At 38.8% G+C, this 20,808-nt stretch overlaps 1 protein-coding gene across 1 annotated transcript; it reads left to right on the forward strand.

The window, feature by feature from the left end:
- The first annotated feature begins 20 nt into the window (after window positions 1–20).
- LOC135707979 (uncharacterized) lies at window positions 21–18,236 on the forward strand. The gene is made up of 4 exons (XM_065229888.1): window positions 21–35; window positions 16,628–17,653; window positions 17,721–17,781; window positions 17,947–18,236. The coding sequence occupies exons 1-4, from the start codon at window positions 21–23 to the stop codon at window positions 18,234–18,236; spliced, it is 1,392 nt and encodes a 463-aa protein (XP_065085960.1).
- Window positions 18,237–20,808: the final 2,572 nt, after the last annotated feature.

Below are 20,808 nucleotides of genomic sequence, written 5' to 3' on the forward strand. Positions count from 1 at the left end.
TAAATAATTTGCCTACCAAAATGTTAGAAAGGAAAGTGAGTAAGTTTTGGCACTAGTCAATCCGAATATTTTGTGTGCAGCTCGCTATGAATTAAATCTGAAATAAAGTGAGACAATCTTACAATTTTGGAAAGCTCTAAGCTTCGTTGACAATAATGGAATCAAAAACCTGCCAAACCTTATAGGGTAAGTGTGCCAGTTATGGCATATGTACCAGTTCTGGCATATTCCCATACACGTAATGGTACCAGTTTTTGGAACTACGCATTTAATACACTTAGGCTAATAATTATATTATTATTATTATTATTATTATTATTATTATTATTATTATTATTATTATTATTATTTAATTTTATTCATCGGACTATTGTCTACATGAAACAACCTTAAAGCTAAAACAATTCAAGTGTTTCTAATCCGTGCCAAAAAGCGAGATGAAGATTCCCCAAATTCGAATAATTCTTCGACAGCCGTAAACGTACGCATCATAGTTGTTAGTGGTTCGTTGTAACCGAACGCCGTTCGATGGTACCGCGGTTGGAGAAGGGTACCACTTCGTAATGTTCTCGGTGGTACTCGGATATCCAACAGCGAGAGAAGCCTTGAGCAGTCGACCTCACCATTCAATAGCTTGGCAACAAAAACTGCTTGCTGATTTTTCCGTCGGCATTCCAGAGTATCCAAGCTCAGCAGATTGCAGCGATCAGAATACGGCGGGAGATTTTGCGGATCACGCCATGGTAGATTACGTAATGCTATCCTGATAAACTTGCGCTGAACACTTTCGATCCTCAAGCTCCAAGTCAACTGATGAGGAAACCAGACCAAGGAGGCATTTTCCAGGATTGGTCGCACAAGTGAGCAATAGAGAGCTTTCAGGCAGTGTGGGTCAATGAAGTCCTTCGATATTTTCGACACAAAACCTAGCTGGCGATTCGCCTTTGTGATCAGAGCAGAGCAGTGGAGGTTGAACGTCAACTTATGGTCCAGTAGAACACCAAGATCGCTGAACTGGTCGGTTCTTTGAAGAACCACACCGTTGATGGCATAGTCAAAAACAATCGGCTGCCTGATGCGGTAATACGACATTACCATACATTTAGGAATGCTGAGGGTAAGCTTATTCCGACGACACCAATCAACGAACAGATCCAATACCGATTGAAGACGAATGCAATCCTCAGCAGTCCGCACCACGAAGTACAGCTTTAGGTCATCGGCATACGCAAGCTTACAGCCATCTCCAAGTAGAAGAAGTGCGTCGTTGATGTACAACACAAACAGCAACGGGCCAAGATTGCTACCCTGTGGTACACCTGACGAGTTCGTGAAATACGAGGAAGTATTGGAATCTAGTTTCACTCGCAGAGACCTGTCAGTCAAGTAGGACTGGTACATGCCAAAACTGGAACAAATTTCAAAGTGTCGTAGCTGGTGCATTTTCCCTATTGAATAAATAAAAAAAATTATTTTAAAACTCCCCCTTATTCTGCGTCGCGAGTGAGGTGACTCGTTGTCACTAGTGAGGTGATAAAAGTCACCGCGAGTGACGGGACTCTCCGTGTGAATTAAATGGAGAGTCACTTCACTCGCGGTGGTTATTGTGTTCTACGAACGAAGACAGAATTATTGGATTTACCAGGAGCGCTTCTTATGTTTTGAGAACAATGAGTTTAAATATTCATACAACGCACGCGTATAGGCTTTGTGTAGTAGCTGATGAGCTAACGCATCGAAACAAACATATTATTGATTTCTGCTCGATAGAACGGAAATGGGCGATTACGAAGAAGTAGCGCTCTTCCCTAATCCACATCTGTACTTAACGAGACTCTTAAACTTAGTACATACATACCCATGCACAATGGTCCAGAATGCAGATTTAGCTGGAAGGATAAGTTTTGAGCTTGAAATTGAAATTTTAGACAAAAAGTGTCTGCAACAAAGTTGTTCCTTATAGTTAGGCCCTTATTCTTATGGCAATAAAATCTAGGGTGGTTCTTATTACCATTTAAATCAATTAAAAAATCTAACTTTTTTGTGTAAAGAATTTAAGGTATACATTCTTTGGCAAAGTTAAAGCTGACCTAATTTCATGCAACTATGTTGAAAAAAAAAAACCTTTTTTTTATATCATGAATTGACCGATTTATAGCATGTTGAAGTAATGAAATTGGGTTGTTAGCTGAATGATTAAATAAAACAGCAAAAAGGTTATCTTCCATTTAAAGGGCGAACACGAAATTATTGCGACACATTCAACAGGGCATAACTTTTTTACCATTGGGTACCAAATTTTGCACACTTTCTCATTGATGTGTATTGTGTACATGCTGTCAAACCCGAAGTCGTGTTTTTCGATTCAACGAAAATGGAGGTGAACCAACGCGAGTTGAGAGAACAAATTCTTTCCAAACACCTGGAATTTCCTGACCTGTCGCACCGGCAGTTGGGAAAAATGTTGAACATTCACCATTCAACCGTCTCCAGAGTGTTGAAGCGGTTCCAGGAGCGGTTGACGTTGGACCACGGCAAAGGAGCTGAAAGAAAACCGGGACCGGAGAACAAAAAGACGGAGGGAAAGGTGAAGCAGATGATTAAAGCAAATCCCAACGTCTCAAGCCGTGATTTGGCTAAAAAGATCGGCATGTCGCAGAGCTACGTCCAGAATGCAAAGAAGAGAGCTGGACTACATACATTCAAGGTACAGAACTTCCCAAACCGCGATGAGCGGCAACAATCGACGGCTTAAACTCGGGCACGGAAGCTCTACGAGAAGATGCTGACAAAATATGGCTGCTGTGTGATGGACGACGAAACGTATATAAAAGCCGATTTTAAGCAAGTTCCGGGGTTGGAGTTTTTCACCGGCAAGAGCAAGTTCGATGTGGACGACAAATTTAAGAAGAAGAAAATGTCGAAGTTCGCCTCCAAATATCTCATTTGGCAGGCCATCTGCTCTTGCGGACTGAGGAGTGAGCCTTTCGTGACAAAGGGCACAGTAAATGGCGAGATCTACAAATCTGAGTGCCTCGAGAAGCGCCTTTTGCCGTTCTTGCAGCAGCACGACGAAGCTCCGCTATTTTGGCCAGATTTGGCATCATGCCACTATTCTAAAAGTGTCCTGGAGTGGTATGAGGCCAAGTCTGTCCATTTTGTTCCAAAAGACATGAATCCGCCAAACTGTCCGGAGCTGCGCCCGGTGGAGCAGTACTGGGCAATAATGAAGCGGGAACTTCGGAAGAGCAAGAAGACAGTCAAAGACGAGAAGGACATGTTAAGAAAATGGAAAAAAAAACTGAGAAACTGGTACCGGATGACACTGTAAAGACTTTGATGGAAGGCATCAAGCGAAAATGCGTTCAATTTTACACTCAAGGCTCCATCGATTAACTTTTCTTTTGATTTTTGAAGTAAATATATGTACAAAACTACCCTAAAATTTTGGTTTAAAACTAAAACATTATAAGAAAATTGGCATGACATTTTCGGTGTCGCAATAATTTCGTGTTCGCCCTTTAATTCCACTTAATTAATTTTGGTATCCATAACAGATACGTATTTCAACTACAATGTGCAGTCTTCATCAGTGTCATTCCCACTTGCTGTTTAGTGGGAATGACACATAACAAAAGTTGTTGTCTGTATCTCTGCTAATTTAAAAGATATCCCCAATTATAGTAAAAAAATTGAATAAATTGAAATTGATTTTTGAAAAGGGCATATTTTCAGTAGAAAAACTTCAATAACTCTTGATCGACGAAAGATATCGACAAGCTCTGTGCAGCAAAAATTTGCGCCTCTAAGAAGATCTAAAGGTTATTTGAAGACATATTTGCTGAAAAATTTGAAATAGGAAAACTAGAGCAAAACAACTGTTTTTTTAGAGGCACCCTTACTCAATTCAAGAAAATAGATCTAAATCGGTCAATGTAAGAGAAACACAAAAAAAATTCTAACAAAGTTGCTTGAAAATAGGTCAGCTAAAACTTTGCCATAGAATGTATACCTTAATTTCTTCAAACAACAAAGTTTTCGTTTCAATGATAATAAGAACCGCCCTAGAATTAATTGTGTTAAAAATGAGGACCTAACTATAATAAACAGGTTTGTAGAAGAGACTTTTAGCCTTAAGTTTCAATTTCAGGTTCAAAACATATCCTTCCAGCTAAATCTGCATTCTGGACTACTGTGCAATGAATGCATAAACTATGAAAATGACAAAGAACCACATGGCTACGCATGTTAACCCTTATGTGCATAAAGGATTGTTAGTTTGTTTCTACACCATGTTCTTTAAATAGGAGCTGGGCACTCGTCACTCACATAACGGTTATTTTGGTGGAAAAAAATTGGCCTTTGAATGAAACTGTTGTTTAAAAGTTTGACCCTTTCCTTAGCTGGATGCCCTTTCCAATCTGTATTGGTAGTACAATACGAAAAGGGGAAAGGAAGGCACAAGTCTTCATCCTTTTAGGATCGGCAGTCATCGAGTTTTCTGTACTTGGATCCTTAATTGTTTTGGAAGAAGTTTTCATATAATATTAGAGAACGAACACGTAACGCCTAGCCAAGCCAGTACATTGTTTCGCAAGTCGATACTGGAAAATATTAGTTGCAGAACAATGTTCAACGCCACGTGCCAAAAGCACTGCTGCTGTTGCTGCTGATGATGATGATGATGATGACTGACCGGACACCACTACACACGGTGATTGAATAAGCACCGTTCGGCGAGACCGGATGGAATTCGATTTTGAATTCTGTGTTAGGGAAAGCGCTTTTTGCAGGCAATCGGCGATAATTTTTTTCTCCATTGCAACAGTTGGACATTTGTTTATAATAGTGATCTATTGAAATTGGCTTGTTTAGAATTAAAATCCATCCACTATTAACAGGGTTATACGTGGTCAAAACCTGACCAGTTTTCGTAACGCGGTCAATTTTGGTTTTTAAAATTGCACCTCCAATATGTTGCCGAAAGACGTATCCTTCGTCAAAAGCAAAAATAATCCCAAAGATTGAAATCGCGCTATTTGGTGCTTCATTATAATAATTGAACTAGATTTACATGTACAAATAATTGATTTGTAAAATTTTTTGCTCAAAACCATGTTTCACAAAATGGTAGTTTGTTGCCCATATGGGTAAGAATATTATCGAATAGGGGAAACAATAATTTCAAGTCTATACTGAACCTATGAACCTTAATAAAACGTAATCTGGTATTTAACCATATTCTTTCCTTTATTTAACGTCGGTCTCTGTTCCGCAATCTAGTGCCAATCACCGACGGACATCGATTGCCATCCATTGACGGCAATCGAATGTGCAGCGAAGGCAGCTTTCCACACCTGCGTAGGATATCACACCCATTCAACATACATGGGTCGGAACCAACGGCTTTACTTCCCTTCCGTGACCAGAGATTTTTATGCCTCAGAAAAATCCCACCGACCTCGGCTGGGATTGAACCCATACCCATTGGGGTGTTAGAAAGCAGTCACGCTTACCACTACACCACCGGCGCCGGCTATTTTACCATATGTAGTCAGTACATGCTCTTCTACTCATCTTGAATCACAAAGATCTCTATATATTCATGATAGGGTAGATAACTTCTTCGGCCTGAGCGCCCATTTGGGCCTATCAAGCAGAAAATATCAAATAAATCCATGATTTCGGCGTTGAAAATTATGCGTTTCGTACGATACTTTAGTTTATAAGCTTCGGAACGAAGTCACTGAGAACGCGTGATATGAAGGTTTGCACCCATTATTCCCAAAAACAAATGAAGCACTCCGACCGAATCAATTTTTATCTTCATTCGATCGGCCGAAGTGAATTCATTGGCGTTTCAATGGCGTTTCAATGCGTTAGGCCGAGTTTAGAATCCGTAGGCCGAGTTTGGCGTGAAGAAGCAGTGTTCGACTTTTGATAATATCTCAACGATTGGTTTCTTTTTATCAAATCTTACGGTACGTACGGAAGGGTAATAAATTTGGAAGCCATCAGTAAAAATAACATTCCGTTTGGCGCTAAACTACGCTAGATTAAGAAAGACTAAGTGCGGGTTGTGCTTAATAGGCCGGAAATGGGGCAGTTAACCCTATATTTATATTTGCTATGATTCTCCACTACGGCACAATACTGGATCAAGGGCTTTAACTGGCTCACCTAACCTTCCTTCTCAAAGTCCATGTTGGAAGTTTCTCTGGCAATCCTTAATTATTCTCTAAGAGCTTTTTACAAAATCTTGGAATTCTAAAAGAATGCTGAAGAGAAAACGTGGAGAATATTTCAATGATAATTTTCATGAGAATTCTGAAACTTGGTTAAAGTTAATATGGACGCAGGATTCAATGTACTATCACGTTCCTAGAAATTGTAGCCAGAAACTTTTGACATCAGTTTGATTATTATACTTTTAGTTTGACTGTTACGGACGCGATGGTGCGTTGAAACCTGCTTCCAGGCTTTATAATTATCATGAAAATTCTGAATTCTGAAAATTCTCTTTGAATGTATCTCAGCGTTTACTCCTTAGCATGCTTATGGAATACCCCTTAGATTTAGTTGGGAATTAGTCTAATCATCGTTTAGAAATATCGATAGATATCCTGGCACGCACATAAAGGGAATTCAAGGGATACATTTTAATAATTCTGATGATGTAGTTATCGAAAGAGATTTGTTTGGAACTGAACCACCCAGAAACTACAACCCTGAATCGTAATCTATACTGCTGCATGGCTGATGGAAACAATACCAAGTACGAGGAAACAAATCACGGCTATTTTCCAGCATCACCATAAGTAACTTCGCTCGGTCGGGATCAACAGCGAGAGCGCCAGATGAGATATCCATACGATGCAGGGGATTCCCGCGATTGTCATCATCTTCCCATACGGTCTGCAGGGATCGATAGGAGAAGGTCCCGAGAGAGTCCGACTGTTTGAATCACCGATGATCACCCACCGTAGGTAGACTTGTGCAGAGCGCGAAAGGGAGATTTGGGCTAGGCGATTAGGAGATTAGTTTTTTTTTTCAGTCGCCGTATAGAACGGTTGAGTATCCCAGTAGAGTACCTTTAATTTGTTAGTGTTTAAGTTTGCTTTTGCTCAGTATTATTTTCTTTTTATTATTATGATAGTCACTTTAACGCTCTTGGGTTGTTCGTGAATTGAGTCCGGGGTGAGATTTGAACTCGTGACTTTGGCGTGAGGGGTATTGTTGCTAACCACTACGCCAGGGTCGCCTTTGTTGTGTTTGTTTTTCCTTCGATTTTTTTCGGTCGATCTTGTTTTCCGAGCTGAGCACCAATGCTACCGACGCCAGGGAAGCAGCTCCCACACCTGGACCCTATCTATCGACCCATCAACTCATGAACCGGGGACCAACGTCTTTACTTCCCTTCCGAAGGAAGGCTTGATCAGAGATGTTATCCCTCTGAACATCCCGGCGGTGCCGACTGGGATTGAACCCAGGCCTGCTGGTGTGAGAGGTAATCACGCTTACCACTACACCACCAGCACCGCTATACAGTAAATGTTGTTAATTTAAATAAATGTACTTTTTGTAAGCTGTGTTTTGTCAAACCCGCGAGTGTTCATTTAGTGTCCCATATGGGAGAATTACCAATGGACGGACCTCAAGAAGGCAGAAGGAATTAACCGGCAACAGCACACTCGGTTTCCCTACTACCTCGCTTTCTCCGAAAACTCCACCAATAGCACCCGGTCTCCAAGCAGTGTTAGAGTCGACACGGATATCGAAGGAGCTAAGCCGATTACCCGAAAAAATTCAAGAAACATAAGAACACTGAAGAGAATTCGCCCAAGTAGCAATTGGGGTTTTATGAGGGTTCTGATAACGGCACAAAAGCATATGAGGGTTCTGATAACGGCACAACATTTGATAACGGCACAAAAGCATTTGTAAACAAACTTTCTAAGGCCCTTTACACGCGAACCGAAGTACGCTCACGCAAACCAACAACATCATCGGATAGGAGCAACTATCACCTGCCTATTGCCTCTAACTTTTTTCCTCTACCGAATTCTGTGAAATGATGTAGGGGAAATGGCTTTAATGTTGGCCTATGGATCTGAGATTGGGCCCATCGCTAAACATCTGCTATTTATCAATTTTATCAAGATGAACGCGTCATTGGGCGGTACTAATGGATATTTTTGGTAACTATTGAAAATTTAGTCGATTGCTGAATTTATGTATGGGCCCAAATTAGGGCCATTCAGCCCGACATTACATACATTTCCCCTATAAAGCTTTTGTAGGATTTGATATTAGCTATAACTATAACTCAAATCTGTATCTCTTATGTATGACGAACTAGAGCAGGCAGAACTTGTTAGTAGTTTTTAGTGAATGTAATTTAAAAATAAATAATTGGCGAGTTCTATTCGCATAAGAAACACCGATCAGAATTATTCACAAAAGTTGTAGTTTATATCAAATCCTTAAAAAAGCTGCAAACATTATTTTACTGAATTATATTGGTGAAAAATTGGCAAATAAATGTAAATTAATGAAAAAATTGATAAATTCATCATCCAACTCAAAGTGCAACAAGTAGGAAGATTAATGTTTATGTTTCTCTATAAACATATTTCAAATCAAATTAAGGAACAAATTGATCCTCCCTGGTTTTGCTCAAGGAAAAGTTTCATCCACTCCATATAAGTGCAACATACTGCAAGAGACACCCAATCGGTATGTCTCGTGACGATCAAAGTTTTGCTTTCGCTAATGGAATTAACGAAAAAAAAAATAAAAGTATCCCCCATAACACCCAGTACACAGTTCAGGTGCTTGTTGTCGATTCGAGAAGCCGCCTTCCTGTTTTGCTCCACCGCTGCAGACTGCCAACGCTCCATGTGCAAAGTGAGTTTGTTCCGAGCTGAGTGATTTTATTTTTAACGATTTTAACGATTATGGAAATTACTTTGTGGCTGCTTTTTCGATCAATGGGTTTTCCATTACCTCTCCGCTCCCACTGGTGCGACACAACATTTGCATGCAGCGTGAAAGATGTTTGGGTAGGTGTACCTATCTGAACACTTTTATCGTTTTACAGTGCTAAAAGTGTGAAACTGACTTTCAAGGATCTATGGACTCATTTCGGGTAATAGTTATGTGGCCATCTCCATCAAGGCAGCGTTTATTTTGAATCTGCGTCTCAGCGCAATTAAGGCAGGGTCGACTCAGGCTCCGGGCCACAGATTGTAGTAGACCAAAGTGCAATAAAAATATTTTCATTTTTATTGCTCCCATGGTAGTAAAACAAAACAAAACAGCCAAACGAAACACATTTCTCATTAAAAACTGCACTTCTTTGAAGCGGCGCAGTACCAGTAGGTTTGAGGTAGTTGTTATTGGATGGCACCCACGAAGCGGAACTTATGAGTTGATTGAAGAGAAATCTCTTTTTTGTTTCAAGGTTAGTCGGGATTGGGTAGTCCTCAGTGGGAGTCCAGTTTTTGTGGCTCACCGAATCCTAGTGTTCCGTTGTTAATCAGCAGATTTGTGGTGAGCGTGAAAAATGCATAGCGTTGATGATTCCACGAAGGCTTGGGCTGATTTTTGGGATGGAATTGTGGCTAGGTGAAGATTTACAGCGTTATGCTCCACGGGATTGCTCGATGAATGAAGACATGACGGATGCTGTGCTGCAACCGAGGTTGTGGTTGGGTCAGTTGCTTACCGATAAATGGTAATTTTGAAGGCCTTCGATGAACCGGCATTTCATCCTTTTCAAATACCTACTTCAAAGAAATACCACCGTGAGGCCTAAACTAACTTTACATCAAAAGTCAATTTATGCTGAAATAACAGCACTTTCAAAATGTTTCGCTGACGATTTCGATTCTGCAAAATAAATTTTCCTTCTCTCTGACAACCGCAACATAAAAGGCGTGCACCAGCATTTGGGAGGCAGCTCAAACGCTCAAGGGGCTCAAGAAATGCAGCAAAAAATTAGATACACATAGCTACCAAAAGAACATCTTTACGGGTTCTGTTTTGGCTGCAGGCCTTATGCGTGATGACTTGCCCATAAGCTGGAAAAAAAGGGAGCATGGCAAAACACAAAAAGAGTTCACACATGAGAATGTTATTTTTAAATTAAATTTTATCGCTTTGCTCCCATATGAGATGAGTTTTTTGTTCATTCCCAGTCGTCAATTCTCAATCGCCTTACCATAATCAGTTTGCAACTTGCAGAGATGTATGCCGGGAAGAAGACGTATGAGAACTGGGTTACTATCTATTTACTTCAGCGACAAAAGGCAGTAATTTTCCAAAATTTAGCAGCTGGTGCCGAAAAATGGGAACTGATGCTGTATGTTACGTTTCTTTCAGACTGTAAAATTTGAAGGCATGTTTAAAATTTTAGTAAAGGTTGGTTGGTTTTCTTTATTAACAAGATTTTCTCTTTAGTTAAGGTATAAATCATCTCTGATTGATTGAAATCAAATTTGCTCTACGACATAATTTTTAAAGTATTCCTTCAAAAATATAAATTTAACTTTATAGATTGGCAACTTGTAATCCGTAGTCATGATGGAGAACATGCAGTTGATGTATTCTATCTGATTATTTATTCTACTCTAAAACAGACAGTGCCTATGAAGCAAAAGAAAAAAGCCAATGCAAATGGTACAATAGACAGATAATAAATCTTAGAAATAGAAAGCAGAAAGCTCATATAGCGTACGTAAAAAAATAAAATTTTTACCTATCATCTTACCATTTGTGACCAACTCAATTTAGAAATTGAAAATGCATACAAAGAGCACAATTTAAAGATTTAAACTAACATTAAGTCAAACCCAAAATCCTTTTTTAACTATGTTAAAGAAAGGCAAAAATCCAAGAGCTTCCTCCAAAAATGCAATTAGACAGACTTCTTCAGGACGTTTATACAATTCACGATGAGAATGAGCGGCGCCAGTGGTGTAGTGTTAAGCGTGAATACCTCTCACCCCAGCAGGCCTGTGTTCAATCCCAGTCTGCGCCGCCGGGATGTTATGAGGCATAACATCTCTTCCTTCGGAAGGGAAGTAAAGCCGTTGGTCCCCGGTTCATGAGTTGATGGGTCGATAGGTACACACTAAAAAAATATGAATATTACCGGTGACGCAAATCCAAAAATGAATCAATATAACATGACGCAACTTGAAAAATGACAGAATTTTATGTCCCATATGACCTAAATAAAACAAGCGACTTCAATATGAAACATTTACGTCATAACACTTACATTATTGCTGCTTCCCATTTAATTTTACATAAATGATATCAAACTTAAAAAAAGCATATTTTTTTTCGGTGTGCGAAGACATAAATTTACACGTATCAACACATAAACAGGCGTCAGCGGTACCAACAGTTAAAGAGAATCAAAACGTCGTCGGTTGTGCGCGATTGAGCTGTAATTCGTAAAGTGTGGTAAATATGGTGATAATTTGCAAAATTTGTGGTATTTCTACTGAAAACACGGAATTTTATGTAAAACATGTTCGATTACATAAAAAAAACATCCATTTCGAGTGTGCGGTAGGAAATTGTGCGGTAGTGTTTAAGAAATTTCCGTGCTACGTTACGCATCTCCGTCAGCGTCATATTGGGCGCAAAAATGATTTTCAACTCGAGTGTCCACTTTTGACCTGCAGTTTCGAATCTGCAGAACTTAAAACAATGACCAAGCATGTGTCACGGCATATATCGGAAGGGCACCCGGTATTTTGCCCGTTAAAATGCCGTACTAGCAAGCCATTTGCCACAGTCAACACCCTCAGGATACATAACATGTACTACCATCAAATAACAGCCCAGAAGCAGCCACCCCGCAATAACTATCCGCGTCCTGAAAACGAATTAGCTGCTTCTGAGAAGAACTCTGAGCTTCCGTTGATTACAGAAACCGACAATCATGAAGAAACCCTTGATGAACAATTAAGTGATGTGCAAAGAAGTATTGAAATGGTGTTTGGGACATTATTCTTGAAACTTATTTCGAAAAATCATGTCACTGACGTTGTGATTCAAGAGATTGTTGATTCCATGCAGGAAGCTGCTACGGTCGGAAGGCAATATTTACAGCTGCGAAAAAAATGCGAAAAAATTGCTGAAGAAATCAATCTTCCTCTGGACATGAAAGGAAAGATGAAACAGTTCATGTGTTTTAACAACTTGTTTGATCACCTCTTCGGAGAGGGAGGCAAGTTCCGTTCCTCGCACATTCGGAAAAAGTTTTATCAAAAGCACTTTTCATATATTTCTCCTACCCAAGTCCAACTCCACAGAAATAGTGATCATAATCCTTGTTTTTACTATTATGTTCCGATCTTAGACACTCTATCGGCAATGTTGAATGACAGCCAAATCTATAACGCAGTATTCCGCGATAAGCATTTTGTTCCCGGATACATGACAGATTACACCGATGGTCTGAAATACAAAAACAGCAGATTCTTTAGCCAGAAAACTTTGAACTTGTTCATTTACCAAGACGCAGCTGAAGTAGTTGTGAATGCTATTGGGAACGCAGCAGGTCGTCATAAGCTTGAATGTGTATATATGGTTATAGGTAACCTAGACCCGCACTTACGTAACCTTACAGAAAATGTCCACTTAATTTTACTCTGCAAGGCAAAAGACTTTGCTTATTTTGGCACTGATAAAATCTTCAGGAGGCTGGTTGAAGACATTAAAACCCTTGAAGAAACTGGCATTCTTGTACATGGAGGGGGGTATGAGGAGAGAATTTATGGTTCGGTGTTTACGACAATGAATGACAATTTAGGAGCCCACCAACTAGCAGGCCTGACCGAGAATTTTTCTAGAAGTTCATTCTTTTGTCGTTTTTGTTACATTCAGCATCAAGCCTTCCAAAATGACTGTTTTACTATTGCCGATCCAAGAACACCTCAATCAAATCGCCAGGACGTTGTCAAGATTAATAGCATACCATCTGAAATACCGTACCGTGGCGTCAAAGCAACATGCATCCTCAACGAACTGATTTACTTTCAGATGTTTTACTATGGGGCGCCACCTTGTATTGCCCATGATCTTTTTGAAGGATGGGCTAATAATGATATGTTTTTAATATTCCACCGTATGGCGAAAGAGAAGCTCGTCTCCGCCAATTTTTTGCAAGCAAGAATTAATAGCATTTGCAAACAACTGAAACTCAAAACTAAAATAGCTTTGGACTTCTCTAGAAAAATGAAAAATATCAAAGCCAAGGCTTGTGATACTTGGCACCTAATTCAAATTCTTCCATTCATATTCATCGACAAGGCAATAGACTTCAATATCCCATTAATGTCAATGCTACTCTTGATCAAACAGATAACTGATATTATTACATCCCCAGTGGTTTCAAAAGAACAAGTTCAGTTACTGTCCGCTCTAATAAGAGAATATCTCGAACTGAGGATGCAAGAATTTGATGTACCCTTAAGACCGAAGCACCATTTCACCTCTCATTATCCTCAACTCATACTTTGGTTGGGACCATTAATGTCCTATTGCACGCTTTTCTGCGAGCGAAAGCATTGCTTTTTCAAAAGAGCGTTGAGAAGTACGCTGAACTTCAAAAACGTTGTTAAGTTTTGCAGCGAACAGCATCAATACTATCAGGGCTTGCTTAATATGAAAAACGTTCGATTCAATCTAGATTTTTTAGTTATAAAGTTCTTGGAATCGTCTGATTATTTGCCACTAGCGATAAAGAATCAGTTGTACGAATACAAGCTATTGGACCAACAAAATGTTCATGCCGAAGAAGCTGCCTATTGCGGATATAGCTACAAAAAAGGACAATATGTTTTTCTAAACCATGACAAGTATGGAGAGTATTTCTTTGTCCTAGAAATTCAACTTTTGATATACGAAAAGGAAAGGAACAATATTTTCATCTACGGCAACCGTAAGGCTGTTTTGAACATCCACGAACGAGGACTACTACTGATTCATAAGGAATGTTTGATGGCAGAGGCCATTAATATCAAAGAACTAATTGATCGAGCTCCATTGGATTTTTATAACGAAACTAACAAAGATTATTTGTTCATCAAGCATTCAATTCCATTCATGAACTGATCATAACAAAAGACAAACATGGATTCTCTGATAGTGTTCAGAATTTGCGACTCGACACGATTACACCGTTTTGCAATACCAGCATTTGGAATCACAACAAGTTTGTTGGAGGAAGGTAAGCAAACATTTTTGATATATTATATATAAATAATAAATAATAATTTATTATGGGATTCCAGGCTCAGCAACGTTGGGTAAAACCGTAAAACAAATAGTAACTGAACATGATGGATGCCGCATAACTTCTGACTTGGTGCTCCAAATATTCAAAGACAAGCTGCTGATGCTATTGGAACCGAACGAAATGTGGGTGGCGATTGAAACGTTGAATCCTCCGTATGATGGAACCAATTTGCAGTCTGATGGTATGTAAATTTTTGTTCTGTTCATTTTTATTTTTATTTTTTGTTATACGTACATATAAAATACAGTAAACTCTCTCTAACTCGATGGAAACCTAGGCTACTTAAACCACTGTTTCCATATTAATTTCTGAAATTTGATTCCATAACACGTAATCCTTCCTTCAATACCGAGATAGGGAAGCTGACTGTAAATTGATTGAACGTTGTGTTCACATTTTGGCTTCATTGGTACACTTTGATCACATGTGATGAGGTTTTAGAGCATCCAAAATTGAAAATTTCTTACCGTTAAACAGTTAAGCGTCTAATTTACAGTACCGTAAAACGTAGGAGTGCCAGACACATATGGTAAAATGATTTTTACTTTCGAGAAGAATAAGCGTCTTGAGTCGATACCTTGGGATTTTTCCTGGTCGTTCTAACATTCTATCCACAAAATGCACTAATCCTGACATTTGAGACCAGCACTTCATTGCTAGGATCACAGTAATTCGCTGCCATGAGTATTTTCTTCTACGATCACCGAGATGGTTTTTTTCTGAAATTAATTAAAATAGCTGCGAATGTTACACAAATAATCGAATGCAATGTCATAATGCTTACCAGAATGGATATGTATATTCTCAATGAATTTCAGATTTAATACCACCGGAAAATCTGCTTTCAGAACATTTTTCGGAGTCTATTTTTGAGATTGTGGATTCGGATTGCATAATAACAAATATAAAACGCTAATCCGTCACTGTATTTTGTTGATCTGACAATGACAGATTGCAAACACGGCGGAAAAAAGTTATAACACGCTGCGAATTAACTACCCAATTTTATGTAACTGAATCACCCAAATTAGAGTCTGTGTATCAGAATCACGCAAAGAGTGAAGCCAAATCTACCTATATTGATCCGTCAAACCGTCTACCTATCGTATGAAGTAAATGAACAGTACGGTACTATGAATGCTCAGTGAAAGGTATTGCAATAATTAAAAAAGTATCAATGAAAATTTGATCACAAACCCACCGTAACCTTTAGATTGTTATGCGCTATATTTGGAATTGATCATTATTATGTTGTGATATCCTGAATCGTTGAAATTGTAATTTACTACATCCGCAACGGCCCTCTGGCTAGTTGCTACTGAATTGAGAGTAACAGTTTACTCTGCGAAATAAGCTATCGAGATTAAAAATATTGCCTAATGTTTTAAGCCACAAGAAATCATCGGTATTAATTTCATTGGTTTGCCTTATGAACCATAATAATTATTGTTGAAAAACATTCGCTGCAGACAGGAATCGAGCCATGATGGTTATTTCACCCGGTCTGGACTACATGTCTGTCAGCATTTGGAAAAAAAGCAAAATGTATATAATAAATTTTTCATTTAAAGTTTGCATTTGAATTATGCATTTGAATTTTCAGCTGAATAAAGATTAACTTTAATCGGCAGTTTTTGTTTTTCCGTGTTGGGCTAAACTCTCGTTTGTAAATTTTGACTTAATTGTTGCAAATGAGTAACTGTTTCTCCTTTTTCCTGTAACAAATGAGTTACAGTTACTCCTTTGTGAGTAACAGTTATTTATTTAATGGGTTAAATAAAACTCGTTTCCTGGTTTGATTTGCTTTTGATAAAAAAGGTGGAATTATACTCATTAATAGGTGCTTTCAAGACAGTGTGGAATGTTGTTTTTGACAGTTTAGTTCATTAACCCAAATAAGTATCAAACTATTTGTGTGTCATCAGATCTATCTTGTAAATTTTAAGTTGGGTTAATCGATAACCCAGATTTGGATAGTTCATTCATAGTGTGTTGTTTACATCTGACCGTTTTCAGCATTCTGATATTGTTTTATTATATAGTCAAACATGTATTTAAAAGGTTCTATTTAACTGTAATAAAAAATTATATGAAGACTATAACACATGTTTACTTACAGGTGACTCAGCATTCCGTCAACATCTCACCAGCAGCTTTCGAAACGAACAGACGACAGTTATGGATATCGATGCTTCTTTATTTCTTCAGCAAGTCGCTACTCCACCCAACATTATTTCCGTTCTTCCCACCTCAAGCAGAATACGTGATCAACAACAGCCTTCGTCACATGGAATATCAAAATCTCCACAGAACCAACGGACAGTTATACAGGAAAATATCAGTGATTCAGCTGTGCACGATAACGCCGCTTTTCGACCGGTCAGTGTGAATGATAAGGAAACTGACGAAGAGTCTTTTGGTGAACAGGATGAAAATTCAAATCCAAACAGCAGCGCAGAGAAAAGATCATTTGATGAAGTTAAAGTATTGAAAGGTTCCAAGAAATATGCTTCTTGTGAGATGAAATTCAATACATTTCAAGTGAATTGGACCAAGGTCAGTGACGGTATTCTTGATCATCTGCAGCAAATGCAAGATTTCCGCAACGAAAATTCAAGCCAACGTGTGCCTTCATCCCTACAGATTTCAAAGACTGACTTGAGTGGACTGGCGAATTCTGTAGTTGATCAGTTAAGAACAATTGACCATCGTATTCGAGCGGACGTCATGGAAAGTGCGGCACGGCAAATTATCAACAAGTTTCCTTGTATGAACTTCGTAGACGACGACGGATTCGGGACAGGAACAGGTTATGTATGGTTGAAGCACAAAATGATAAACCGTAATACTTATCTGAACCGTTACAAAGCACCGAATCAACCAAAAGCTTCTACTACAGAAATCAGGCGATATCGGAATTTGCGAGCTGGAACAACAAAGGAATACTGGCAAAAATCAAGTCAAAATTGTTCCAAAGAAGTCCTCTCGATTCTTTCACGGAACGAACCGGAGTTCCTGACGAATGAATTTCTAGAAGCATCTCAATCGTATGTTCGATATCGCTTCGACGAGGATAAGCCACTGAAAGATGTTTTGACAAGCCTTCCTGTATTGAGACGAAGATGTCTTCTGAATTACCACTTTGAGAGTGCAACGGGCGTGACAGCGGGATCTTTGGAACAATACTTCACTGCCAAACGATCGAAAATCATCGATTTTTCGATGACAAATCGCAAAATTGGACGTTTGCATGCCAATGCTTTGGATTACGATATCTTCACATTCCTTTGTCGTTCGTTGGGAGAAAAAATTGATGATGTGATTATTTTGAAAGAAGTAATAGATATGAAGTGCAAAGATTTCATCAATTTATTTAATGAGAATAATACAATATTCCTTTCAGATGGGAACGAAGCTTGATGACATTGCAACCGACTGTTCAGGACCAGTACTCGTCGCCATAGGTAAGCTGTTTTTTTTACGTTTTAGAGTTGTTAGTGGATAGGTTCAAAACTAAAATATTGCTGTTCTATTTTACTTATTGTTACACTGGTTTTCTTTCAACTCATTTTGTATGAAATTAATGCAACATAGTTATTAAAATTCATATTTTCATCTTAATGTTTCAGACTGCGGAAACAACAAACGGGTGTTCTATGTGTTTGCCGAACAAGTACCCTTGAGCGAAGGAACTGAAAATGTTGTGGTCGCTGTTACGGACTTGATGTGTGTTCACTATGTACACAATTTTATGTACATGAAGCAAGTATCAAAATTCATGGAGTTCACTCAGGAATATTTTTTCAAAATTCTGCCGACAACTGGATCAAAATCAAGTGCTACGCGTAAGGGACAGCAGCAGCGAGTAGTTAAACGTATCATCGAGGCCATTACTAATCACATTCCTGAGAAGCAGTAGCATGAATGTTTAGCCAGACATTACAGATGCCAAGCCTGATGATGGATGACGGAAACGAAATGATGTTATATTTAGAAGCAAGCCAGGCTTAAAATATCATTTTTTTTATAGTTAGATATGCATAGAGAAAAAGATCAATATTACAACGATCAAATATCAAAATAAACAATGTATTTTTGAGCAAATTTGTTTTTTTTTTATATTGTTAGAAATGCCTCACCAACAATGCCAATTAATGCTAATAAGTGCAATAAAAAATACTAACGATTTACTATGATATTACAAGAAAAAAAATATAATAGTTGCATAACTCAGTGTAAAAAATTTCGCTCATAATCCATGTTACTGGTCATTATTACAAATAACCTTAATCTTTTTAAGATTGTAATATTACGTTTCTGGTTTTAAGAAAACCATTGGATTAATCTTCAAAAGTACATCTTAAGACTGCTGGGGTTCCTAGTGGAAAACAGTGAAACTGTGTGTTTTGATTAACACAACCGATGAGAGTAACTCAAAGTTAAGCCAAATTTGACGCACAATTACAAATGGGTTGGTAAGACAGTAAAATTTTCATTGTTTTTCCTCAAGAATCTTCTCAAATATAAGGAAAGTCACCGAAAAGTTTACTCAGTCTAGGAGTAAACTGATGTACTGAGTGAAACCACTTTAAATTTTCCTCATATTCACTTTTTGAAATTTTTAGTTAAATTAGACTCAATTTTTGTCAAACTAAGTTCAATTACTCAGTTACCCTCAGTTATCGGTCGTGTGGAGTGTATACGAAAAGTTTTACACTGATAAAAAATCTGATTTCCTTACGAGAAACCCCAATTATTAATGCACATGTAATTTTATGCGTTGAAGTAAAAAATTACGTCACATTTTAATTTTACATGATACAATCGTCAACGCGTAAAATTACAGATTTATGACATTTCGTATCGTGTAAAATTATAAGCGAATGTAAAAATATGTCATTTTTGACGCTCGTATATGTCAGTCTCAGGAAACCTAAAATTACACGAATTTTTCGAAGTGTGTAGGGTCCAGGTATGGGAGCTGCCTTCCTGGCGTCGGTAGCATTGATGCTCAGCACGGAAAAAAAGATCGACGAAAAACAAATCCAAGGAAAAAAAAAATGAGCGAGAATATCAATATTTTTCGTACCTCCCCGAGCCAATGAAGAACATTGCAGTTGATAATTTAACTCTCAAGGAAATTCTACGAGCTCTTGAAACCTTGGCTGTCTCAAAAGTTGCTGGATCGGATGGTTTACCACCTATTTTTTTAAAGTAAGTTTTGAAGGAGCTAGCAAAACCTTTATTCTGGCTGTTTAATTTATCCTTGGAGTCGAGTGTGCTTCCTCCGATTTGGAAGGAATCATTTTTTATTTCAATTTTTTTAAATGGGTAATAGTCTGATATAAAAAAATACCGCGGAATTGCTTTATTATCAAGCATTCCTAATTTTTTTGATGACAATGTATTCTTACATATTAGACCTGTAATTACTAGCAGACAGCACGGGTTTATTAAAGGACGATCTACAGTTACCAATTTGATATATTTTGTGTCATATTGTTTAAACTCAATTGATAAAGGAAATTATGTCGAAACGATATATTTTGATTTAAATAAAGCATTTGACAGAGTTGATATACTTCTCTTGCTTTTTAAGCTATCCAAATTAGGCTTCAATCCTAGGCAACATAAATGGATCGAGTCGTACTTATCGCTTACCTTACCTTATCAATCAGGCTAAGACCTTGTTGTCCTCTGCTGTCCAAAGATGTCATCTCCACTCGATCCATGGCCACACTTCGCCAGCCTCGTAGTCTGTGAAGGGTCCGCAGGTGCCTTCTACTTGGTCGATCAACCTTGCCCCCTGTGCGCCTCTTCTTCTTTTTCGTGTTGGGTCGCTTTCTAGAACCATTTTCACTGGTTCTACGACGTGTTCAGCCCACCGTAGTCGCCCAATTTTTGCAATGTGGACGATGGATGGTTCTCCCAGCAGCTGGTGCAATTCGTGGTTCATTCGCCTCCTCCACGTTCCGTCATCCATCTGCACTCCACCGTAGATGGAACGCAACACCTTCCGTTCGAAAACACCAAGGGCCTCCATGAGCATATTTCATGTCTCGTGGCCGTAGAGGACCACCGGTCTAATCAGCGTCTTGTAGACAGTCAACTTCGTGCGGCGGCGAATTTTATTCGACCGGAGCGTCCTCCGGAGTCCAAAGTAGGCACAAATCCCTGCCATAATGCGTCTTTGAATTTCTCTGCTGGTATCATTTTCGGCGATCACCAGTGAGCCCAAATACACGAACTCATCGACCACCTCGATTTCGTTACCGTCAATCTGAACTCGGGGTGGGAGGCTAACATTGTCTTCCCTAGAACCTATTCCTATCATGTATTTTGTCTTTGATGCGTTGATGGTTAGTCCAATTCGTCTAGCTTCAGCCTTCAGTCTGATGTACGTTTCCGCCATCGTCTCCGTGCCATGATGTCAATGTCATCGGCGAAGCCAAGAAGCTGGATGCACTTCCTGAAGATCGTGCCACTCGCGT

This window comes from Ochlerotatus camptorhynchus, unplaced genomic scaffold (assembly GCF_037179485.1).
Source record: "Ochlerotatus camptorhynchus isolate MF236.1 unplaced genomic scaffold, CSIRO-AGI_Acam_v1.1 ptg000324l, whole genome shotgun sequence".
NCBI lineage: Eukaryota > Metazoa > Arthropoda > Insecta > Diptera > Culicidae > Ochlerotatus > Ochlerotatus camptorhynchus.